The following is a 20,000-nucleotide window of genomic DNA, read 5'->3' as shown; positions in this document are numbered from 1 at the left end:
CTTTTCAAATGTTTAAATAACCCTGAATTTGAAACCTAAAATTTTTTCGAAATTTCAAGTTTTAAATTCAAAATTATTTAAACTAGAGAATTATAGAAGACTAAAATTTTCTTCAATTTATTCAAGATTTCTTGCTCATTTCTTTGATTGCTATAAAAAACATGAAAATGTTTTTATAAAATGCTATTGCGTTTTTCATACTCTATTTGAAATTTCTTGTTAAAATATTTCTTAGTTAAGCTTGTGTTAACAACATATAAGATATAAATTTTGCTATAGCTAAATTTTGCAAGTAAATATCTTTGAGCATATTAATACTCAGTAACTTTATTTTATAGCTGTTTTGATTTACATTATAGGTAAATTTAGTGTGAAGTATCCATAAAGTACTTCACACTAAATTTAAAGTAAAAGTAAGAAACTATTGGCCTCAACGCAAAGATGGTTTAAGTATTTAAAAAGTTTTTAAAAATCTGTAGTTCTATAGTTTGAATTAAAAATCTCCATACAAGAGAGGAAATGAAATCATACTTTTATTTAAAAATTATTTTTAGTGTGACTCACTTTATGAATGATCCAAAGCTCAGACCAAAACTTTTATTCAATTTTTTAAGAATGGCAAAAAAAAATTAAATTAGTAAAGAAGAATCAAGGAGGAAAAAAAAAGCATTGCAAAAATATTAAAAAATAATGATAATAATAATTGCAAAGATGCGAAAAGCAATCACCATTTGCAATTAAGATATGCCTAATTTAAGCCCTGTTTATATTCAGGGGTGCGCAGGTTATTGCAGAACAAAATAAATTTGAATATGTTGAAAACCATTTGTATTGCATCACTGAAAATTTGATCACAGAAAACATTAATCTACAGAAAAAGTTCAATGTTGTTCAATATAGCCTCCTCTGGAATCTACTACACTCTTCAGATGCAGAGGCACTACATTGCAGCTTCGTCGCACCATGTCCGTACACGGATTCTTCCATATCTTTATTACTTCTGCTTTGAGAGCTGTTAAATTTGGATATATTTTGAGGGCCTTCTTCGAATCTGTGAAGCCCAAAACGACAAAGTTGGGATTCATTTCTAGGCTAGAAGGGGGTCTCATGTCCAGCAACCACAAGTGAGGAATATACTCTTAGAGAAAGACCACAGTTTTCTTGGCACTATGAGCAGATGCAGAATCTTGCAAAAATGCCCAAGGATTGTTACCAAAATTTTTCTTGGCCCAAGCAACAAGTTAACATTTATAAAGTCAACTTATCTTGGTTCACTTTCAGGAACAAAGATAAGTGGAGTTTTTGAGCCATTTGAACAAACGCTACCCGATACGATTACTCCTATAGGTTGCTGTCTTCTTGGTATAGTCTGAGTTTTCAATAGAACTGTTCTTCTAGACTTCCCTAGAACTCTGTCATTGTATCTGTTGGGCTCAGGCAAGATTATGAAGATTTTTTTGTCACTATAAACAACTGGTGACAACACTTTGGAGGGTTTTGAACTATTCTAGAAGCTCTTTTTCGTTGTTTAGTTCTTGTAGCCTCCGTGAAAACCTATTTGACTTTACAAAGTTCTTCATACCTAAGTCTTTATAGATGACTCGTTGCTAGAGTTTAAAGCCATGCTTAGAACATACATCTTGCTGGCTGACATTTATATCAAAGAGCTAAAAGCTTAACAACGTGACTAACTAGCTGATACAGGCTGATCAATAAAGTTGCTGGCTTCTGGCTGCGCAAATTGTTCTGAAATATAATTAGTATTGTTTTCGACATAAAGAAAACAGATTTAAGTTTAAATTAAGACAATTTTTATTTTTCAATTAAAATTAAAAATCAAATTAGACTGACATTGTCAAAGAGAGTCATGTTCATGTTGGGCGAACTTAAATTGCTTCTTTTTGAGTTCAAAATCAATCCATTTAATGAAAACATGGACTCCACTGATACACTTGAGGTTGGTATACTAAAATACTCTTTTGCAAGCACTGCTAAGTATGGATACTTTGCATGATGATTTCGCCAAAACAATAAACAATCTAGTTCTTCATCTGTCGTAGGTGTATGAGAGATAAATTGCTCTACTTCTGAATCAACTTGATAATTTTTTTCTGCAAAAGTAACACTTTTCTTCATCTCTTGAAGTACTCTTTGGTGCCTAATAGACGACCCCCCCCCTCCCCCCCCCCCGCTAATTAATTTTGCAAAAATTTTCCACCCAGGACTTTCTTATTTCAACCCCCCCCCCGGCTATTAAATTTTAGAAAAAATTCCATCCAAGACAAGACAATTTTTTATAAAAATTTTCTTTTTCATTACTTACTTACGTTATATCATTCATTCAAAAAACTTTGTTTTAAAAAAAAAAGGTTCTATTTTCTTCTTTCTATCGTCACGTCATATCATTTACAGTACTTATTTACTTGTATACTTTGTAATATGTAAAGAGAGAAACTTATTTGAACTGGACTTGTAGGGCATGTTTTTGAATCTTTATCATTTTCTTACTCTGATATAACTAAAAACAGATAAATAAATTTAATAAAAAGTGATATCAATAATAAACAAATGATACTTGATAAACTCAATGAGTTAATAAAATATTTCAAACAATTATAAATAACTACTCCGTGTTCCACAATTAAATAATATAAAAAAATTAATAGTTTTTATAATAAAACTTATTTGTGTTTCAGTAATTTTTTCCAAAACAAAAACTTCTTTTATTGATGTTATTAGTTGTATAGACATAGAATACCTTGAATTAAATCTAATTGGTCACTTTTATGTTTAAGCATCCTCCAACAAACTTTCTTTTATTTCATCTCTTGTATATAAAATTTTTGTGGCTGGATCTAAAAAACAGCATATTTTTGCAGAAGTTGACAACTTAAGACTTTGGTCAATTTTTTTGGAGCAATATTCCTTTAGTTTTTTTATTTCATTCAAATCACAAGAATTAATTGAAAGAAGCTTAGTGTTTTGTGTTTAACTAATGGCAAAATAGAAAGTGAATTTTCAGCACTGACCACATGGGTTAATGGTTCAAACTGTTTTAAAAATTTAACTTATTCTGAAATCAAGGCTTGTTCATCATTATCTAAACAAAGGTCTTGTCTACCACATTTTTTAAGTAAAATTTCTACAGGGTCTAATAACTGGTTAATTGATTCTATCATAAAGAGAGCACTGTTCCATCTTGTGCCTATTTGCTGTTTTAGACTTCTATGCTGTCTTTTTATGAAATTATCATCAAGTTTTTCTTTACAAGCAATATCTAAATTGTTTGCTTCAATCATGTTTGCTTCATCATAAATTTGAGTGGGAAATTGCTGCTCTAAATCATCAATGTCTTTTACTTCAACAAGAATTTGAAGATTATTGTATAATATTATGTCTGCTTTACGATATGATTCCTCTAAAGGTAAAGTTAACTTTCAAGTTCACATTTTATTTCAGTACAATTGTTTATGCCATCACATGTCAATATTAAATGCAAGATATGAGCCAGACAAAGTTGTGGATCCTTTGAGCCTAAAAGTCCAGAGGTTTTCATCATCTTCGATGCACCATCGTGCACAGTGTGTAGCCTCATATCTCTACAACACTTCTGAAAAAATTCTGAAAAACAATGTCTTTGATAGAATTATGATAATTTTCACCTGTATGACTTTCTAAAGGCAAGCAAGTCAGAGTAAAAATTTTTTTATGTCAGTTTTCATTAATAATTGAACACTTCAGACCAATATAATTAACTTTTTTGTACTTGTCAGTCCAACCATCAAATAAAATTGTTGCTGCATCAGTATCTTTTAAACTTTCCAATACATATTGCCTTAAAGATTTGTACATATCAGGTAATGCAACTTGACTCACAGCAGAACCTGTGGGAAGTTTTAACCTAATGTTTTTTTCAAAAAACTTTTTAAATCCTTCATTATCAACATGAAAAAATGATAGTAGATCTGTAGAAAACAAAAGGAAACCAAGATCACGACTTAAATCATATTTTGATGAACTAGCTATAGAGCTACTGCACCATCTACGTTAAAGTTGATCATTTTTCATTTCAACGGCCAGTTTGTCTGTTAATATTTTGTGAACAAGAAATAGATGACTTTTTAAATTACTGCTTGATGTAGAAATTCTAACCTTGTAAATTTTCGATAAATGTCCTGCACCTGAGGACTCGACTTTTTGTTTTTCTATTAAAAAACATTGGCTACAGTAATAATGTTCATTGTCGATAACTTTACAATTTTGTGCCAATATTTGACCATAGTATTTCCATACTAATGCAGGGTGTTAGCCAGGAAAAAAATTCATACAGCGTTTTAGCGAAATTGGGAATTTAGGTGCTGCCAAAAAAAAAAAAAAAAGGTCATTACATTCTGACATTTAAAAAAGTAGATACAATTTTTTAGAAACAATTAAGTTTCAATAAAAAATTTTTATTTTTGCTGGGTTATTTAAAGGAATATTTTTCTATTTTATATTTCAGGAATATTTTTATATTTTATAAATGTTTAATTCTAATTATTCAACTTGTTTCATTTTGAGCAATCTTCGTCAGTTTTCATTTTTAAATCACTTATCTCCTTTGTTTAATATTGTAGAGAGAAAACAAGAACAAAAGACAATTGTTTGCAATTTTTTTTATGAATGAATTAATAAATTTATTCATTGAAACTTTGATCATTTTAATTGCGTACATTGCTTTTAAATACTGTTTTAAAAGGTTTAAACAATTAGTTACATATATTGTCTTCTGTTATTTTTATTTTCATTTTTAAATTATAAATGTAAAAAAAATGCTAAATAGTACTTAATTTTTGACAAAAGATTTTTGACGATTTCCAAGATCCTCTTGTAACTTTTTAACTTGCTAAAACAACTTTTTAATTAACGACAGTCAATAAAAAGCACTATACGTAGGAATGCCAGAATTTTACGAAGGAAAACACTAAAAAAAAATTGTTACAGGTTTTAAAAATCCGTAAAATTTTAAATTTCATAAATCGTAAATTCAAAAGTTAAAAAAATTATTTAAATCGATAGCTTTTAAATGAAAGTTAAATTAAAGTTTCCAAAATTTTAATAACTTTTAATTGAAAAACTTGGTTGGCTCGCCAAATTATTATTGGTTGGCGATTTAAAAATTATTCTAACTTATTTATTTGAAATTAGCATGATTTTATAAGCGTATTATGTCCAAACAAAAGCTTTAGATGTTATATTTTTTTTTGCTTCAGGTTTTTTTAATATTTGAAGAAACTTTTCTCTTTTTTATATAATTTCTAATCCTTTTTACTACCCATAATAATGAATTTAAAGAATACCATTTTGGAGTCTTTAGATCACTTTTGCTCATCGGCGAGATTTAGTTAAAAATCTTTTGAAAAAGTTCCTTAATTTTCTATAGATCCTAGTTCTAATTGTTTCTGACCTATATTAGCTTTATATAGTTGTCAAAATACAATGTTTCTATCAATTTTTACAAAAATACAAGAATTCCGACCAAAAAAGAACTTGCAATCAAGAACAAGCGCCAATAAACAATCGGAACAAATCAAATTTTTAATCTATGATGTTCATTTTACCTAAAAATTGTGTTTATTTAAAATCTCAATTGAATTTGGACAAGCGATTGGGATATTAAAAAGATTTAAAAAAAAAAAAGAATCTACGGTCTGGGTTTTTTCGCTTTAAACATTTATATTTTATGATACCGCAAAATTTATCATTTTATTTTTTTCGTCTTTTCATGATTCACATACTTGATCATTTAACGGAAATATGTCGTAGTCAACAAAATATCATACAGACGCTATAGCATTTTAAAATGAGGGCATCAACTAAATTTAATCGGCATATTTAAATATCTAGTAAATTAGGTATTTAAGTAAAAAAATATATTTAAATACAGAAACTAATTTTTTTTTTTTTTTCAATTTACAGATATACATTAAATATCTACTTAAATTTTGTATTTGTAAATTTAAAAAAAAAAAAAATTTTGTAATTGTTGTAAATATTGTTAATAATTAATAATATTATAATATTTAATTATCTTCGTTTATGTTTTATGCAAATATAAAATATATAATACGCTTCATTGCATGTTTTATTTTTGATTTTTTTGTTGTTATTTTCGGTTTACTTTACCAGCTAACTTATTTTACCGAAATTATATATCTTATATAATAAATCTTTTAATATAAAAACGTTATTAACTTATTTTAAATTATAATATTTATTAATATGCAAATTTTGTTTGTAACTTTCCTAACTTAAGATAAACAGCAAGAATGTAAATAAAGATTTTTTGAATAACAAAAATAAATTAATGAAATAATTTATTAAACGTATTGAACAATTTTAATTGGAGAATAACTGACGTCATTATAAATTAAAAATAATTTTTTTTTCAACTTTTGAATGAATGATCTTGCTTGTTAATGACGACACGTTTTTTCAACTTAAAAAATTAATCTTAATTCTTAATTCATTAACTTAATTCATTTCCTTGTCGTGCGTACTAATTGCGTTTTTACTCGTCTAGCGCAACACTTAAAATCTGAAACTGATTTAATTTTTTTTTTTACCATGATCTTAAGAACCTTTGGGAATTTTAAACCAAGTGGGAAACCGCATTATTAGCTAAATTAAACACAAACCGATTTCACATCTATTACTTAGTAATAAATGTGAAATATGAGATTCTTCTCATATTTCACATCTATTACTAAGTAATAGATGTGAAATCTGTTTGTGTTTAATTTAGCTAATTTAAGTTGAAAAATGTTAGAGGGATAAAAAAAAATCTATAAGCCAAGACTAAAAAATGCAGTATTTAAAATATGAAAGAAGTGGCAGATTTTGATGTAATTATATAAAGGTGGGGGTACTTGGTTATTACTTCATCTCAGAGAGAATTTACATAGCAAATCAAAAAGCTACTCACACAAAAAAAAGAGCTCCAAATAACTTGTTGCTTTAAAGTTATACAAGAGGACTTTAGGTTTTTAACTCTTCTCTTTTTTTTCCTGCCAACAATAGTGTCTTTGAAAGCCGCTGCGGCTGAACGTATTGTTCGATTAGTGGCTTAGTAGTTGCTAAAAACGCTGGCAGCTTTAAAAAGTAGGTGCAAGTAGCGGCAGTTTCTTGCTAATGCCGGTGGCTTTGACCTCTACTTGTTGTAATGTTCTCCTTGACACACAAGTCTCTCTAGCTAAGTTAGATACTGATTGATTTGGATTTCTTTGCACTTTGCATTCAATTTTGAAAATTCTTTGGTTCTTACAAATCTTTTGGGTCTGTCTGCTTCAGTTTACCATTCCCACCTTTTTGAGCTGGTAAACATTTTAATTGTTGCAAAATTTGCAAAGCAGTGAAAGAACAGCTTTCTTTTACTGCTTTGCAAATTTTGCTTTTCTTTACACCTGGCTTCCAGATTTTAATAAACCTTCAAGCTGCAAATACTACGCTAATTGTAAATATTTATTGAAAATTGTTTAAAGTATTTTAAATATTTAGTAACTATATTTTAGTAAATTTAATTTTAGTAGTTATTAAATGTTTAAAATACTTTAAAAAATTTTAATCAATATTTACAATTAGCGTAGTAATTGCAAAATTAAAATAATAGTAATTACGCATAAACACTTACGTCTTGTATTCGAATAATATTAAATATGTATATATATATATATATATATATATATATATATATATATATATATATATATATATATATATATTATATATATGTATATATATATATATATGTATATATATATATATATATATATATATATATATATATATATATATTATATATATATTCTTTTTGCATTTTTTTTCATAATTTCATTTAACTTATGTCGATCTCTCTATGTACTACAAAAATGATACTAGTCCATCTTTCATTCACTATTTTTTGCCATAAAGTAGATTTAAACTAGTTGAAGAACAATACTTGTCCAGGACTAATACTGATTTTCTACTCAATTCTTGAGTAGAAAATCAGGTGCCAAATCAAGTTTAAAAAATTCTAAAATGTCAGTTTAGTACAAACGTGAGTAATTAATAAATAATTAAGGTTATTGTTTTGTTTAATTTGATTTAAATAATCAAAGATTTTTTGAATTGTTGTTGGAAAATTCTGTTTAATAATCATGAGTGATTCGGAAACAACATTCAATGAAGAAAATAAATCACCAATAAAAGGAAAAAAACATAAAGCAAATCCTCAAACCTGGAAATGACAAAAGTTAAAGCAAGCCCACCAGAAAGGACTTATACTAGCACGTCAGATAAGCTAGTAGAAGCTATAACTACTGGATCAGATTGTGTTTGTAAACTTTAGTGCATGAAGAAAAATTATTGAGGAAGATAGGAAGACAATTATTTGCAATTTGTACAACGTTAAATGTAAAAATGAGGCTGATACCTTTTTTTTAACTTTATGCAAAACCTCCCTCTTCCGCACATACCTGTTCAAGAAGTATTTTACTATGGTCAGCTTTGGATAAATACCTTTGAAATTCACAATCTGAGAAATAATTCAGGCCACTGTTATGTTTATCTGTCACTGTCCTTCGTACCGGCCCAAAAAGGCCCAAATGAAGTATGTACCTTTCTACAGAAAATATCTTCACAAAAATTCTGGATTCTGTTCAAGAACTTCGTCCATTCTCTGATGGCTGCTCTGGGCAATATAAAAACCATACTCTTATAAAAGCCATACTCTTATTCGATTTCTAGAAGCTCTACAAGCTGGAAAACGCTTTAAGAAAATTTATCATTATTTTCCTACGCAGGGATACTTATTTCTTACCTGTGATAGAGACTTACTATCAAAAGAAATATACGAAAGCATGATCGCATCTACCTTGTAGATGATAAAAAATTTGATTTGATAGTCATTAGCAAAAAAAATTCTAAACCACCTACGGTAACGAAGATCACGCACAAGGACATTTTAAATTTCGAAGATTGGTGGACTACTGTTTATAAAAAAGCCCCAAAACCCATCAGAGACAACATACACAATTGTGCATTTTCTGTATCAGATTATAAAATGTTTGCTTATAACAGTGCAATGCCTGGGTATGTGACAACATATGACTTTATTGATGGACTATGTTCCAGAACTTTTAAACTTGTAAAAAAATCGAGTTGAGCAACAACTGCCCACCAAGAAAGTTTATTAAGAACCAGTTGCGATAAATGAAAAAAAGATCAATGATATTAAAAAGCTGAAATTTTACATACCCACTAATGCAACTGAGTTTTATAAAAATATATATTCCTGGAAAACAACCAGCAGCATGGAGGAAGATAATTAACTTTTTTTTATTGTAATAACTATTGTTTGTTAATTTAAATATTTATTTGTTTAATAAAGTATAGCTTTTTATGTAAAGTTCGAAGTTTTTTTATTTCCTAATTCGTAAAAATTTGATTGTGAGGAAGAATAGTACTTGTCCAAGATTTTTATTTAATTTTTGCAGCAAGAACAACTTTTTTTTAATGAACTACCACTATATTAACAGCTCTTTAGGGAATGGAAGTAAACACCTGCTAAGATAACTGGCATCTAAAGTAAATAGTCTATAAACTATAACTGTTTAAAACTTAAACATCGATTATCTGTTCTTCTTTTCACCAATTACTTACCAAGTACTGTTCTTCTTTTCACCAATTCAATTACAGTAAACTTAATGATTTAAAAAAAAAAGTATTTAAATATATAATTAAAAAAAATTGTTTACATTAAATAAGTTCAGTACTTGGCCACAATATTACCCTACAATTTTTGTGCATTTTAAAATTCCATTTTGTGTTTGATTTTATTGACAAAAGGTCACGAAACTTTACACATTTTAGCAGTTTCCAGTTGTGAATGCTCTGAATGTGGTAAAACTGCTTTTTCTTCTGAAATTTTGCATGGGCTTATGTCCTTACTCTAACCCATGTTCATTTTTTATTGAAAATTTCAATTTAGTTGATTTTGGATGTGGAGGAATGCCAAGGAGCTTAGTCAGGTGTTGGTAATCAGTCATCCATTCCTTTAGAATCAAGAGTGTCCATTTTGTTGATGCCATTCAATTTTCTTTGATCTTCAAACTTAATTTAGGTACAATGGCAGTTAAGAAATAGCTTGTAAGGGTCACCCCTGCATGCTGATACAAGAGAGTACGCAATCGTACTAAGTTGGGTTGATGAGATGTTTTCATGGATACTGCATGAAACAAGATCAGGGTTTTTCAATATGTCATGAAGAACAAAAATATCTATGCCACATCTAACTATTCTTCTGTGTTTCCTATCTTCACTTCACAAGAGCTACTGCCAGGTTATGATTTATCATTTCAAAAGTACGCTTACATAAATTCATTTATTCTTGTTCCAGATTATTTTTTGTCTTTTTATTTGCTTTTTTGTTTTTTCTGTGACTACCTTGTTCACCCCAAAATATGTAGCTATTCTATCACATAGCATGCTTTTTATAAATTTAACATCAACATCAATGGCATCTTGTTCAACTTTATTTACCCTCTTTTTTTTAAAGGACATGTTCTTTACAACTGAGTGCTTATAGAATTTCATTGTCAAATTCAATTCTGATTTAAATTTAACTATTCTAGGTTTATCTTCTCCTCTTCTATAATCTTTTAATTTCATCAAAGTAATGTATTAATTTTTATAGTAATCTTTAATTACTCTATCAATATTGTTTCTGTCTACTAGACTTGAAATATTAGTGTTCTGATAGTGTTCACTGTCTATAAAGGTCATTATCTGAATCTTGATCCCATACATTGAGATCAAGCTTCAGATAAAGCTTGATCCCCAGTACAAATCTTTCAGGCTTGATAAAAAACGTGTATCTGTGTTGGCAGTTTAAAACCTTTTATTTTCTTATCATCATCTTTAGGGATGGTGCCAAGTAACAGTTTCATATATTTGTTGTGTACAATTTTATCCATGATTAAATATTATAAAATGTAATAACAGTAATAATATTTTATATATTACATATTTCTTAAAAAATACCAATATATATTTCTGAAAAGAGTTGTTACAATTCAAGGTCTTTTATAAATTGTAATAAAGTAATCTGAAGAAAACACCTGATATTAATGACATTAATATATAGTAATAGCAGCCCTCAGAATTAGGGTTGGCATTCGGCAATGCTGACCTAACTGCCAACCTGAAAGTGTTTGAGATTTCCAAAAATTTGCCGACCTTATTTCTATGTTTTATGGTAACCCCTTTGTGTCAAATTTTTTTGCCTACCTGATGCTGACCTCTAACAGTTTGAGATCAGCAATTTATTGCCGACCTTTTTTTTCCTAATTCCAAGGGTTGATAATAGATAAAAGTTATAATAATAATAATAATAATAATAATTATTATTATAATAATACTAATACTTATAGAGTGGGGTAAAAAATATACTATATTTTTTACCCCACTATATAAAATAAAGAAATTATTCATTTTATTTAGTTTAACTCAAACATATTTCTGAACATTTTAGCTTGGTAAAGAATGTTTTCACAAATCTCACTGTTTTGACTACAAGAATGATGTTGCTTTTCATTTAGCAGAATCAAAGCTTGGAATAGGTTTTCTATTATTTTCATTTTAAGTGATTTAATGTTACTGTTATTTTATTATATATTTTTAATTAAAATAGATGCATCTAACATTGTTTCAAAATTGTTTGATGATCTAAAATCTAAAACGTAAAAGTAAAAAACGTAAAGTATTATTAAAATTAAGCTGTGCAAATTAACCATTATTTTTCAGGAGCTAAAAAAATAAAACAATTAAAATAAATAAATTTCTAGCATCTTATTTTACTGTCCAACAATTAATGTTTTTTGATCTTCTCATTCTTGCTAAGTTTGTGGCTGAAAGATTTGTGCATTAGATGGAGCCAGTGAATATCAAAAGCTTTTGATAAAATTTAGCATGCTATAAATTAATTTTTTTTTGACCACAGTATTAAAGTCACCGTCAAAAGCTTCATTTCCAGTAACTTCTCAGGTACCTCCTTGGTTCTGTATTGTTTATTATCTACATTAATAATCTTTCTGACAATGTTAGTGGCTCTATTTGTTGGCGACTCTACTTTATACTGCTGTCTTGATAAAATTTTGTCTGCCAAGGTTGAGCCACTCTCCCATTGTAAAACTACATCTCTTTCTCTTTTCTAAAAATACTAATATGGTCACTGCTCAAGCTATTATCTTTAGTTCTAGGTTAATAAAAATAATAATAAAATGGAAAATAAAAGTATTCTTTCTATAATATTTTTTGTCAAAAACAGGCCTTATGCTTGTCTGGAGAAATTTGACTTGTTACTAACTGATAAGTGTTAACATATGGCCAAACTAGGCTCTCCATGTAGCCAAGTTGCAGTGTTTTATTACATTTGCCTAGAATAAAAAAACTTTAAAATGGAATAAATGTTTATGCAAAAATTGTCAAATCTTTCTAAATGTATACATATGGTAGTATTTTAGCTAGTGTTATACCAGCTGGGACAATTATTTATAATACTTGTATTATGACAAGGGTATTTATATTATGGCAATATGATATTTGATATTTAATGGTATTGTTTTGTTTGTAGTTAGTCTTAGACCAAATTGAAAAGTAATATATTTATTTTACAAACTTTTATCATTTATCATTACAATTATGCGATGGTTCTCTAACAACAATCATTAGTAAATGTTTGTAATGTAATTTTTAGTTCTTTTGAAAAGCCATAGTTTTTCATAAGAGTCTGAAAAAAAAAAAATTTATCTAGTGTTAGATTTTGGTATACTATGTTTACTTAGTCAATGGGTTGTCTAGTTTTATTAAGGACTGTTGTTTCCTACCTAAAGCTTATAACCAATTTTTATTTTAACCAGTGATTGAAAATTAAACTCCAAAATTCTGAAATACAGTTAGACTTTCCTTATACAAAATGTGCACTTTATACTCAGTTTTTGCAAATTTTTTTCCTTTCCAATTATCGCAGTTCTTTTTAATTAAAAACTTTAATCACATCTTCTAAATTTTCTTTCATAAGGAGATAAGGAGATGTTTTGTAGGGAGTTTTATAAATTTCTCAACAGAATTGGCAATTATCATTAAGTTATTTGCTTAAAATGTTTGTCCGATTATTTGTTGTTGTTTTTTTGCCTATAAGTATGTACGCATGTTGTATTTTTTTAAACACAAATGTTATAATTTGAGGAGTTATTTATCCTATTCTGTCATTTATACTATTCTATCATATTTTTTAAACTTATATTGTGTCTTATTTTAATATACTGTCTATAATAACTGTCAAATATAATGCCTATACTGTCTCTATATTTACTACATAGTGTATGTTTTGAAGTAAGAACTTTTAAATAAAGTTAATCTTAAAAAAAAATTTCAAAATATTCTTTAACATATTTATTTTAAATGTTTAGGGAGAGAAGTTATGCCAGGTGTTAAACAAAAAAAAAAGCTGATATACCTGAAAAGCTCCGAATCTTCTTTGCCAGCATGGGTTGCTTTTGATAAACAAGTTCTTTGTTTTAATGGATATTTTCAGGAAATAGTTCATGAAAAGCAAGAAGAGAAATACCGTTTCAGAAAGTGCAAAATTTACTTTTACCTGGAAGATAATACAATACAAGTTATAGAATTAAAAACTGAAAATAGTGGCATTCCTCAAGGTACTTTAATAAGACGCCATCGTGTTCCATTGCCACCACCTAATAGTGATGAGTTTTATACAGTTGATCATTTTAATATTGGAATAGAAATTAAACTTTATTCTAGATTGTTTCATATAACAGTAAGTTTATTTTTTACTTATTAAAATAAACAAATATTGTACTAAAAAATGTAAGTCTTAAATATTCTCAAATTAGTTTTTACTAGATAAGAGCATTTATAATCTTTTACCAACAAATTTTAAGGTAAACAACTCAAATTATACTATTTAATCTAATTAATATTATACTATTTAATATTAATAAATTATACTATTTAATACTATTTAATACTTATAAATTAAATAATACTATTTAATTAATTAATAAACACTCAAATTATACTATTTAATCATAGTTTTTAGCTAATTTTGTTTTATCATAACTTGTATTTGATTAATTTTGTTTTATCGTGACTTGTATTTGCTGATTTTAATTTTTTTTTTTTCATGCTTTTTTTTGTTAATATTGTCATATATTTATTGTTATTTTAAAGAAAATAGAAGTTTATGGACAGCATTCTATTTACAATTCACTGTTCAGCTTAATAAAATTTGTTGAATTTATAAAGATTGTTATTTTGGAAAAAAACTTTTTTTAGTCTTTTATACTTTCAGGGCTGTGATAGTTTTACTGAGAAATTTTTGCGCAAACTTGGTGTTCGAGTTAATCCAAAAGAGATAACCCCAGAAGATCCATATGAAAAGCATCGGCAACAAATACGAGATAGTATGCAGCCATTGAGACCATACGAAAAAGAAGACACCTTGTTTAAATTTTTAGAAAATGACAGTAAAGTTCTTCGTTTCTATTGTTATTGGGATGATTCAGAGTCACTTTTTGGTGATCAAAGAGATTTTGTGCTTCACTATTTTTTAGCAGATGATACTGTAGAGATAAGAGAGATAATTCCATCAAACTCTGGAAGAGATGCAGTTCCTTTGTTCTTAAGACGCCAAAAGTTACCTAAGGCAATTTTAACAATAAATTTCTTGATTTTTATTTAAATTACTTTTTATAGATATAAATATACTAAAATAAGATAGTAATTAATATTTTCTTTCACATTTCATTTTTCAACAGTTATGGTTTACATTATTTTTTATTTTTAATACACACTGCAATATTTTCTACAAATTTATTTTTATTCATTTTAAGTTTACTTTTATTTAACTTGAGTTAATTATATATAAATCAAGTAAATATATCTAGTTTACAAAAATATTAACTTTTTTTTTACCTAAAGGTTGCAGCAGGTACATTTCAGCCTGGTCAAATAAATAATCGTACTGTGCTCAATGTTTTTGGACCAATGGGTCGAGGAGGTCGCTATATACTAGACAGTTTAAAAACTGGAGCTGTTCATACAGATTATTATCATGATAGTGATCTGAGAATTGGTGTAGTCTTGAATGTTTGGGGGAGAAGTTTTATTGTTTGTGACTGTGACGAGTTTACAAAAGATTATTATAAGTTTAAGTATGGTATTGGTAAGTTGAAAACCTTTTTTTTTTTTTTTTTTTGTTATTTAGGTGCTCCAAGAAGACCTAATGGTCTTGTCACAGAGTACAGTGGAAGTGCATTTAACCAGGAAGGTCACGCCTCCTTCCTTACCGTGACGCGAAAATACGTCCAGAGCTCATTTCGAGCCTGGATCTCCTGCTTCTTAAGCAAGCGCTCTAACCATTGCGCCACTGCCGCACAAACCTTTTCTGATAATTGTAAGTTTTGTGTGAATTATGAGAAATTTTATTAAATTTAATGATATATAATTCTAGTTAATTTTTTTTATTAGATAATTTTACTCCTTTGAACTATAAAGTTAAGAAGATTGATCAAAAACACAGAGATGCTGTAAAATATAAAGATAGTAAAATTGGTTTTGAAGAAGATTCATCATTTAACAGTTTAGCTTTGACTCCAAAACCACCAAAAAAAGATTTTAAAAAGTTTATGGAAAGAGACAGGTTCTTAAGTTTTTCAGTTTTAGAAAAAATATATTATTTTGAGTGTAACAATATAGTTAATATAATTTTTAATGAACTAAGTAAGCCAATAATAAGTTTTTTTGCTAAAATTTAATTTATCTTATTCGTAAAATATAAAAATAAAAAGACGGAAATTTATGTTAAAACTTAAATTTAATTTTCTAAGTTACAAACAAAATGTACTATATATAATTTGTATATGATATCTAAGTTTATATTATTAAGTTTATAAGTTTATATTATATTAAGTTTATTTTATTATAATAGTAATTTGTTGCAGTATTTTAAGGTCTAGGTTTTGTAATCTAAAATCCAATGTCAATAGCAACCTGCTATTGATTACTGGTGATCTGTAGCAGTTTGCTACCTAGTTGATTACTGGTTACCAGTAGCAAACTACTACTAACATGACCTTAGAATAATGTATATGGTATGTAAACTTTTTTACATTGTTTTCTGCTTTGAATTATAATTAGACTGTACTTTTTTGATTTAATTGATGGGCTCCTGCTGTCATGTCCAATGAGGATTCAGCTCTAAAATTTAGTTTAATAGCTCTGAAGCTGGCATGCAATCTGATAATGCTTTTATGTGTTTATCTTAACACCACTTCACTCCTTTTTGTTATTTAATATGCATCATCATACCCGAAACTGTTTTGTTTTTGATACTGTTTCTGATAAAATTGACAAAGCTTTTTCTTTTTACCTTTTTTGTTAATATTGTTGTTTTTATGACTTTTATTTTTGTTGTACTGAGTTGCTTGGCTATCATGACCTTGCTGGAAACAAGGCTCAAAACATTTGGTAAAAGACTGACCTAAATAGTTTTTAGACCTAAGTAATTTTGGGAGCTTGGCGATAAGACTATTTTGGCTTCTTCTTGCCCCCGCCATGTGTATATTTTACCAATACGAGAGTTGTAATTATTTTAAACGGTAAACTTATAAATTTAAAAAAAATAGTTTACTTTACAGCCTCTTATTTTATATGGTCTGAATGGTTAAAAAGTATTATCAAGTTTATCTCATAAATATTTTTTTAAACAGGTTCTCAGCACACAAAAGTTTAAAAAAGTTTTTTGAACCCAAAATGCCTTTTTTTAAGATTTGATCTCTTGGTTTTAAAGTTGTTCTTGTAGAGTTTTGTCAAATTACCTGCTGGCCATGCAAGATTATGCCTAGGTTTATTGCTGTTTATTTTTTAAGGTATGTCTAATGTATGTTATTGCCATATACTTTTAAATAACTTTATGTTTCCATAAATCAAAATTTTACAATAATCATTTTATGCTTTATTATTTATTAAATGCCTTATTATTATTTTATTGCTCATTATCTATATAATGCATCATTATTACATCTAACCTTCAATGAACTGTACAAATTTAATCATGTATTTCTAAATCCCTACAAATTCTTGATATGTGCAAAAAAGATTTATCAATGAAAATGTTGTACTAAAATTTTATAAATTCTTATGACCATAGACCATAACCATAGTTCTTATGACCATATTTATGACCATAATCATAATTCTTATGACCATAGACCATAAATTCTTATGACCATAGACCATAGATCTTGAATAGCTTTTTCTGTCTGGATGTCTTTCTAAATAGCTTATATATATTTGCTGGAATCTTTTTAATTCAAAGCAACTATATTGTTTGTCTAGATCTTTTATAGACTCATAATAGATCAAAAAAATTGCATAAAAAAATTACAACTTACCATTCAGTGAATTTTTGTTATATCATATAATCATTTAAAGAGATGCATCATCAAAGATGAAGTGCATCTCTTTAGATTCACCTTGATATGCTCTGGTGCTTTTTCCAATTAGTTGCAGTTATTAAGTAACATAAAAAAATCATTCTGTTGAAAGTAGTTCGATTAACAGTTTAAAAAAAGAAGTCAGAAAAAATAATTTATTAAATTTTATTATAAATTTAAAAAATCTCTTATAGACTTATGGTGAGTTTAAAATATCCCTCTAGACTTGAGTCTTTGTTTTGAGAATGTTTTGTAATTATTTTAATTGATGATTTATCTCAAATGACTGGTGATTTAGTTTTTGCATTTAACCTAATTTGTATTATATCTGATCCAATTGTGAAATAACATGATTCTTACTCGTCTAAACATGTTTGGATGTACTAAAAAAAAATCTAATAAACAATGGTTGTTAAAAAATCAATGAAATAATTTTTTTTTTCCGTTAAGCCTGTTTTTATCTTATCTCAGCTAAAAGTTTGTTTTTTTAAACTGAAAATTTTGTTTTAAAGCAAAGCATATATACTATGGTAGGAGTAGTAGGTAGGTAGGAGTTCTTTTAGTTAAAAAAATGTATTTCAATTTAAAAATATGAAAATATTTAAATGTAAACTATAAAAAGAAAAAGACTTATACTTATTAAAGGGTAAAAAGATGAATTTTACTTTCCTTATTATTATATTATTTATTTTTAGATATGGATTAGACAGTAAAGTACTTCGCTTTGTGGCAATGCAAAACACAAAACAAGTAATAGAAGTGGATCGACGTTTTATTATCTCATATTTTTTATCTGATGATACATTTTTAATATTTGAACCTCCTCAAAGAAATTCAGGATTGATTGGAGGAAAGTTCTTAGAAAGAGGAAGAGTTAGGAAGCCAAATAGTGAAACTTATTATTCTGCTCAGGTGCTTATTTAAAACTTTCAAGTTTATGAAATTCATAACTTCTAATAGTTTACTTATTAGATAGAGATAAAACATAAAAGTATTTTTTATTATCACATTTTAAAGAAATGAAAACTAAAAAACAATAAACAAAATATAACTTTCTTTAAAGGATTTATACATTGGAAATCACATTGAGCTCTGCAAACATACCTTTATTATTATTGGGGCTGATGAATATGCTCTAAAGTACATGGAAGAGCATTCAGATGAATTTCCTCAAGCTAATATTAGTCTTATTGTACCAAAATTTAAAAAATTAGTTCATAATCATGCAAGTGATATACAAAGAATGTTTGAGATGGCTGATAAAACAAAGAAACAATTGGTTCCTTTTGATACGTTTAAGTATATATATTAATATTATTCTTTCTCTCTCTCTCTCTCTCTCTCTCTCTCTCTCTCTCTCTCTCTCTCTATATATATATATATATATATATATATATATATATATATATATATATATATATATATATATATATATATATATATATATATATATATCTATATATATATATATATATCTATATATATATATATATATATATATATATATATATATATATATATATATATATATATATATATATATATATATATATCTATATATATATATATATATCTATATATATATATATATATATATATATATATATATATATATATATATATATATATATATATATATATATATATATATACCTATAGTAAAGGGCTTAGATATACAAGTTTGTGGTAAAAAAAAACTCTCTGCTTGTTTGTGGTATTTAAACTGACTTAGATTATAACAAAACGCATTAATTTTGTCAGTTTGAATACCACAAACAAGCAAAGAGCTGTTTCTTACCATAAACTAAAATCTAAGCCCTTTACTATAGGTATATATAAATATATATACATATATATATATATATATACATACATATATATGCATATATAGGTATATTTATATATATATATATATATATATATATATATATATATATATATATATATATATATATATATATATATATATATATATATGTATGTATGTTTGTACTATAGAGTATATGCATCAGCAATTGCTTATCTTTTTGGTTATCTTATTTTACCATAAACTGTACATCTAAGTCCTTTACTATATATATATATATATATACATACATATACATATACATATATATATATATATATATATATATATATATATATATATATATTATATATATATATATATATATGTATATATATGTATATATATACATATATATATATATATACATATATATATATATATATATATATATATATATATATATATATATATATATATATATATATATATATATATGTATATGCATACATACATACACACATACATACATACATATATATATATATGTATGTATGTATGTGTGTATGCATGTATGTATGTATGTATGTATGTATGTATGTATGTATGTATGTATGTATGTATGTATGCACTATAGAGTATATTTATCAGCAATTGCTTACTCTTTTTGCTTA

The 20,000-nt window shown here is 26.8% G+C and overlaps 1 protein-coding gene across 1 annotated transcript in view; it reads left to right on the top strand.

The window, feature by feature from the left end:
- LOC100208601 (EF-hand domain-containing family member C2) overlaps positions 1-20,000 on the top strand; it is a 31,975-nt gene that overhangs the window by 4,615 nt on the left and 7,360 nt on the right. The window contains exons 2-8 of the mRNA XM_065788164.1: positions 11,552-11,639; positions 13,491-13,861; positions 14,396-14,749; positions 15,025-15,268; positions 15,574-15,745; positions 18,236-18,452; positions 18,604-18,839. Coding sequence (XP_065644236.1) covers positions 11,552-11,639; positions 13,491-13,861; positions 14,396-14,749; positions 15,025-15,268; positions 15,574-15,745; positions 18,236-18,452; positions 18,604-18,839 — 1,682 coding nt within the window. The remainder of the gene's footprint in view (positions 1-11,551; positions 11,640-13,490; positions 13,862-14,395; positions 14,750-15,024; positions 15,269-15,573; positions 15,746-18,235; positions 18,453-18,603; positions 18,840-20,000) is intronic.

The sequence above is a fragment of the Hydra vulgaris genome, chromosome 01, assembly GCF_038396675.1.
Source record: "Hydra vulgaris chromosome 01, alternate assembly HydraT2T_AEP".
NCBI lineage: Eukaryota > Metazoa > Cnidaria > Hydrozoa > Anthoathecata > Hydridae > Hydra > Hydra vulgaris.
Note: the sequence above shows the minus strand (reverse complement) of the source record. Positions and strands in the feature narration are given on the sequence as shown.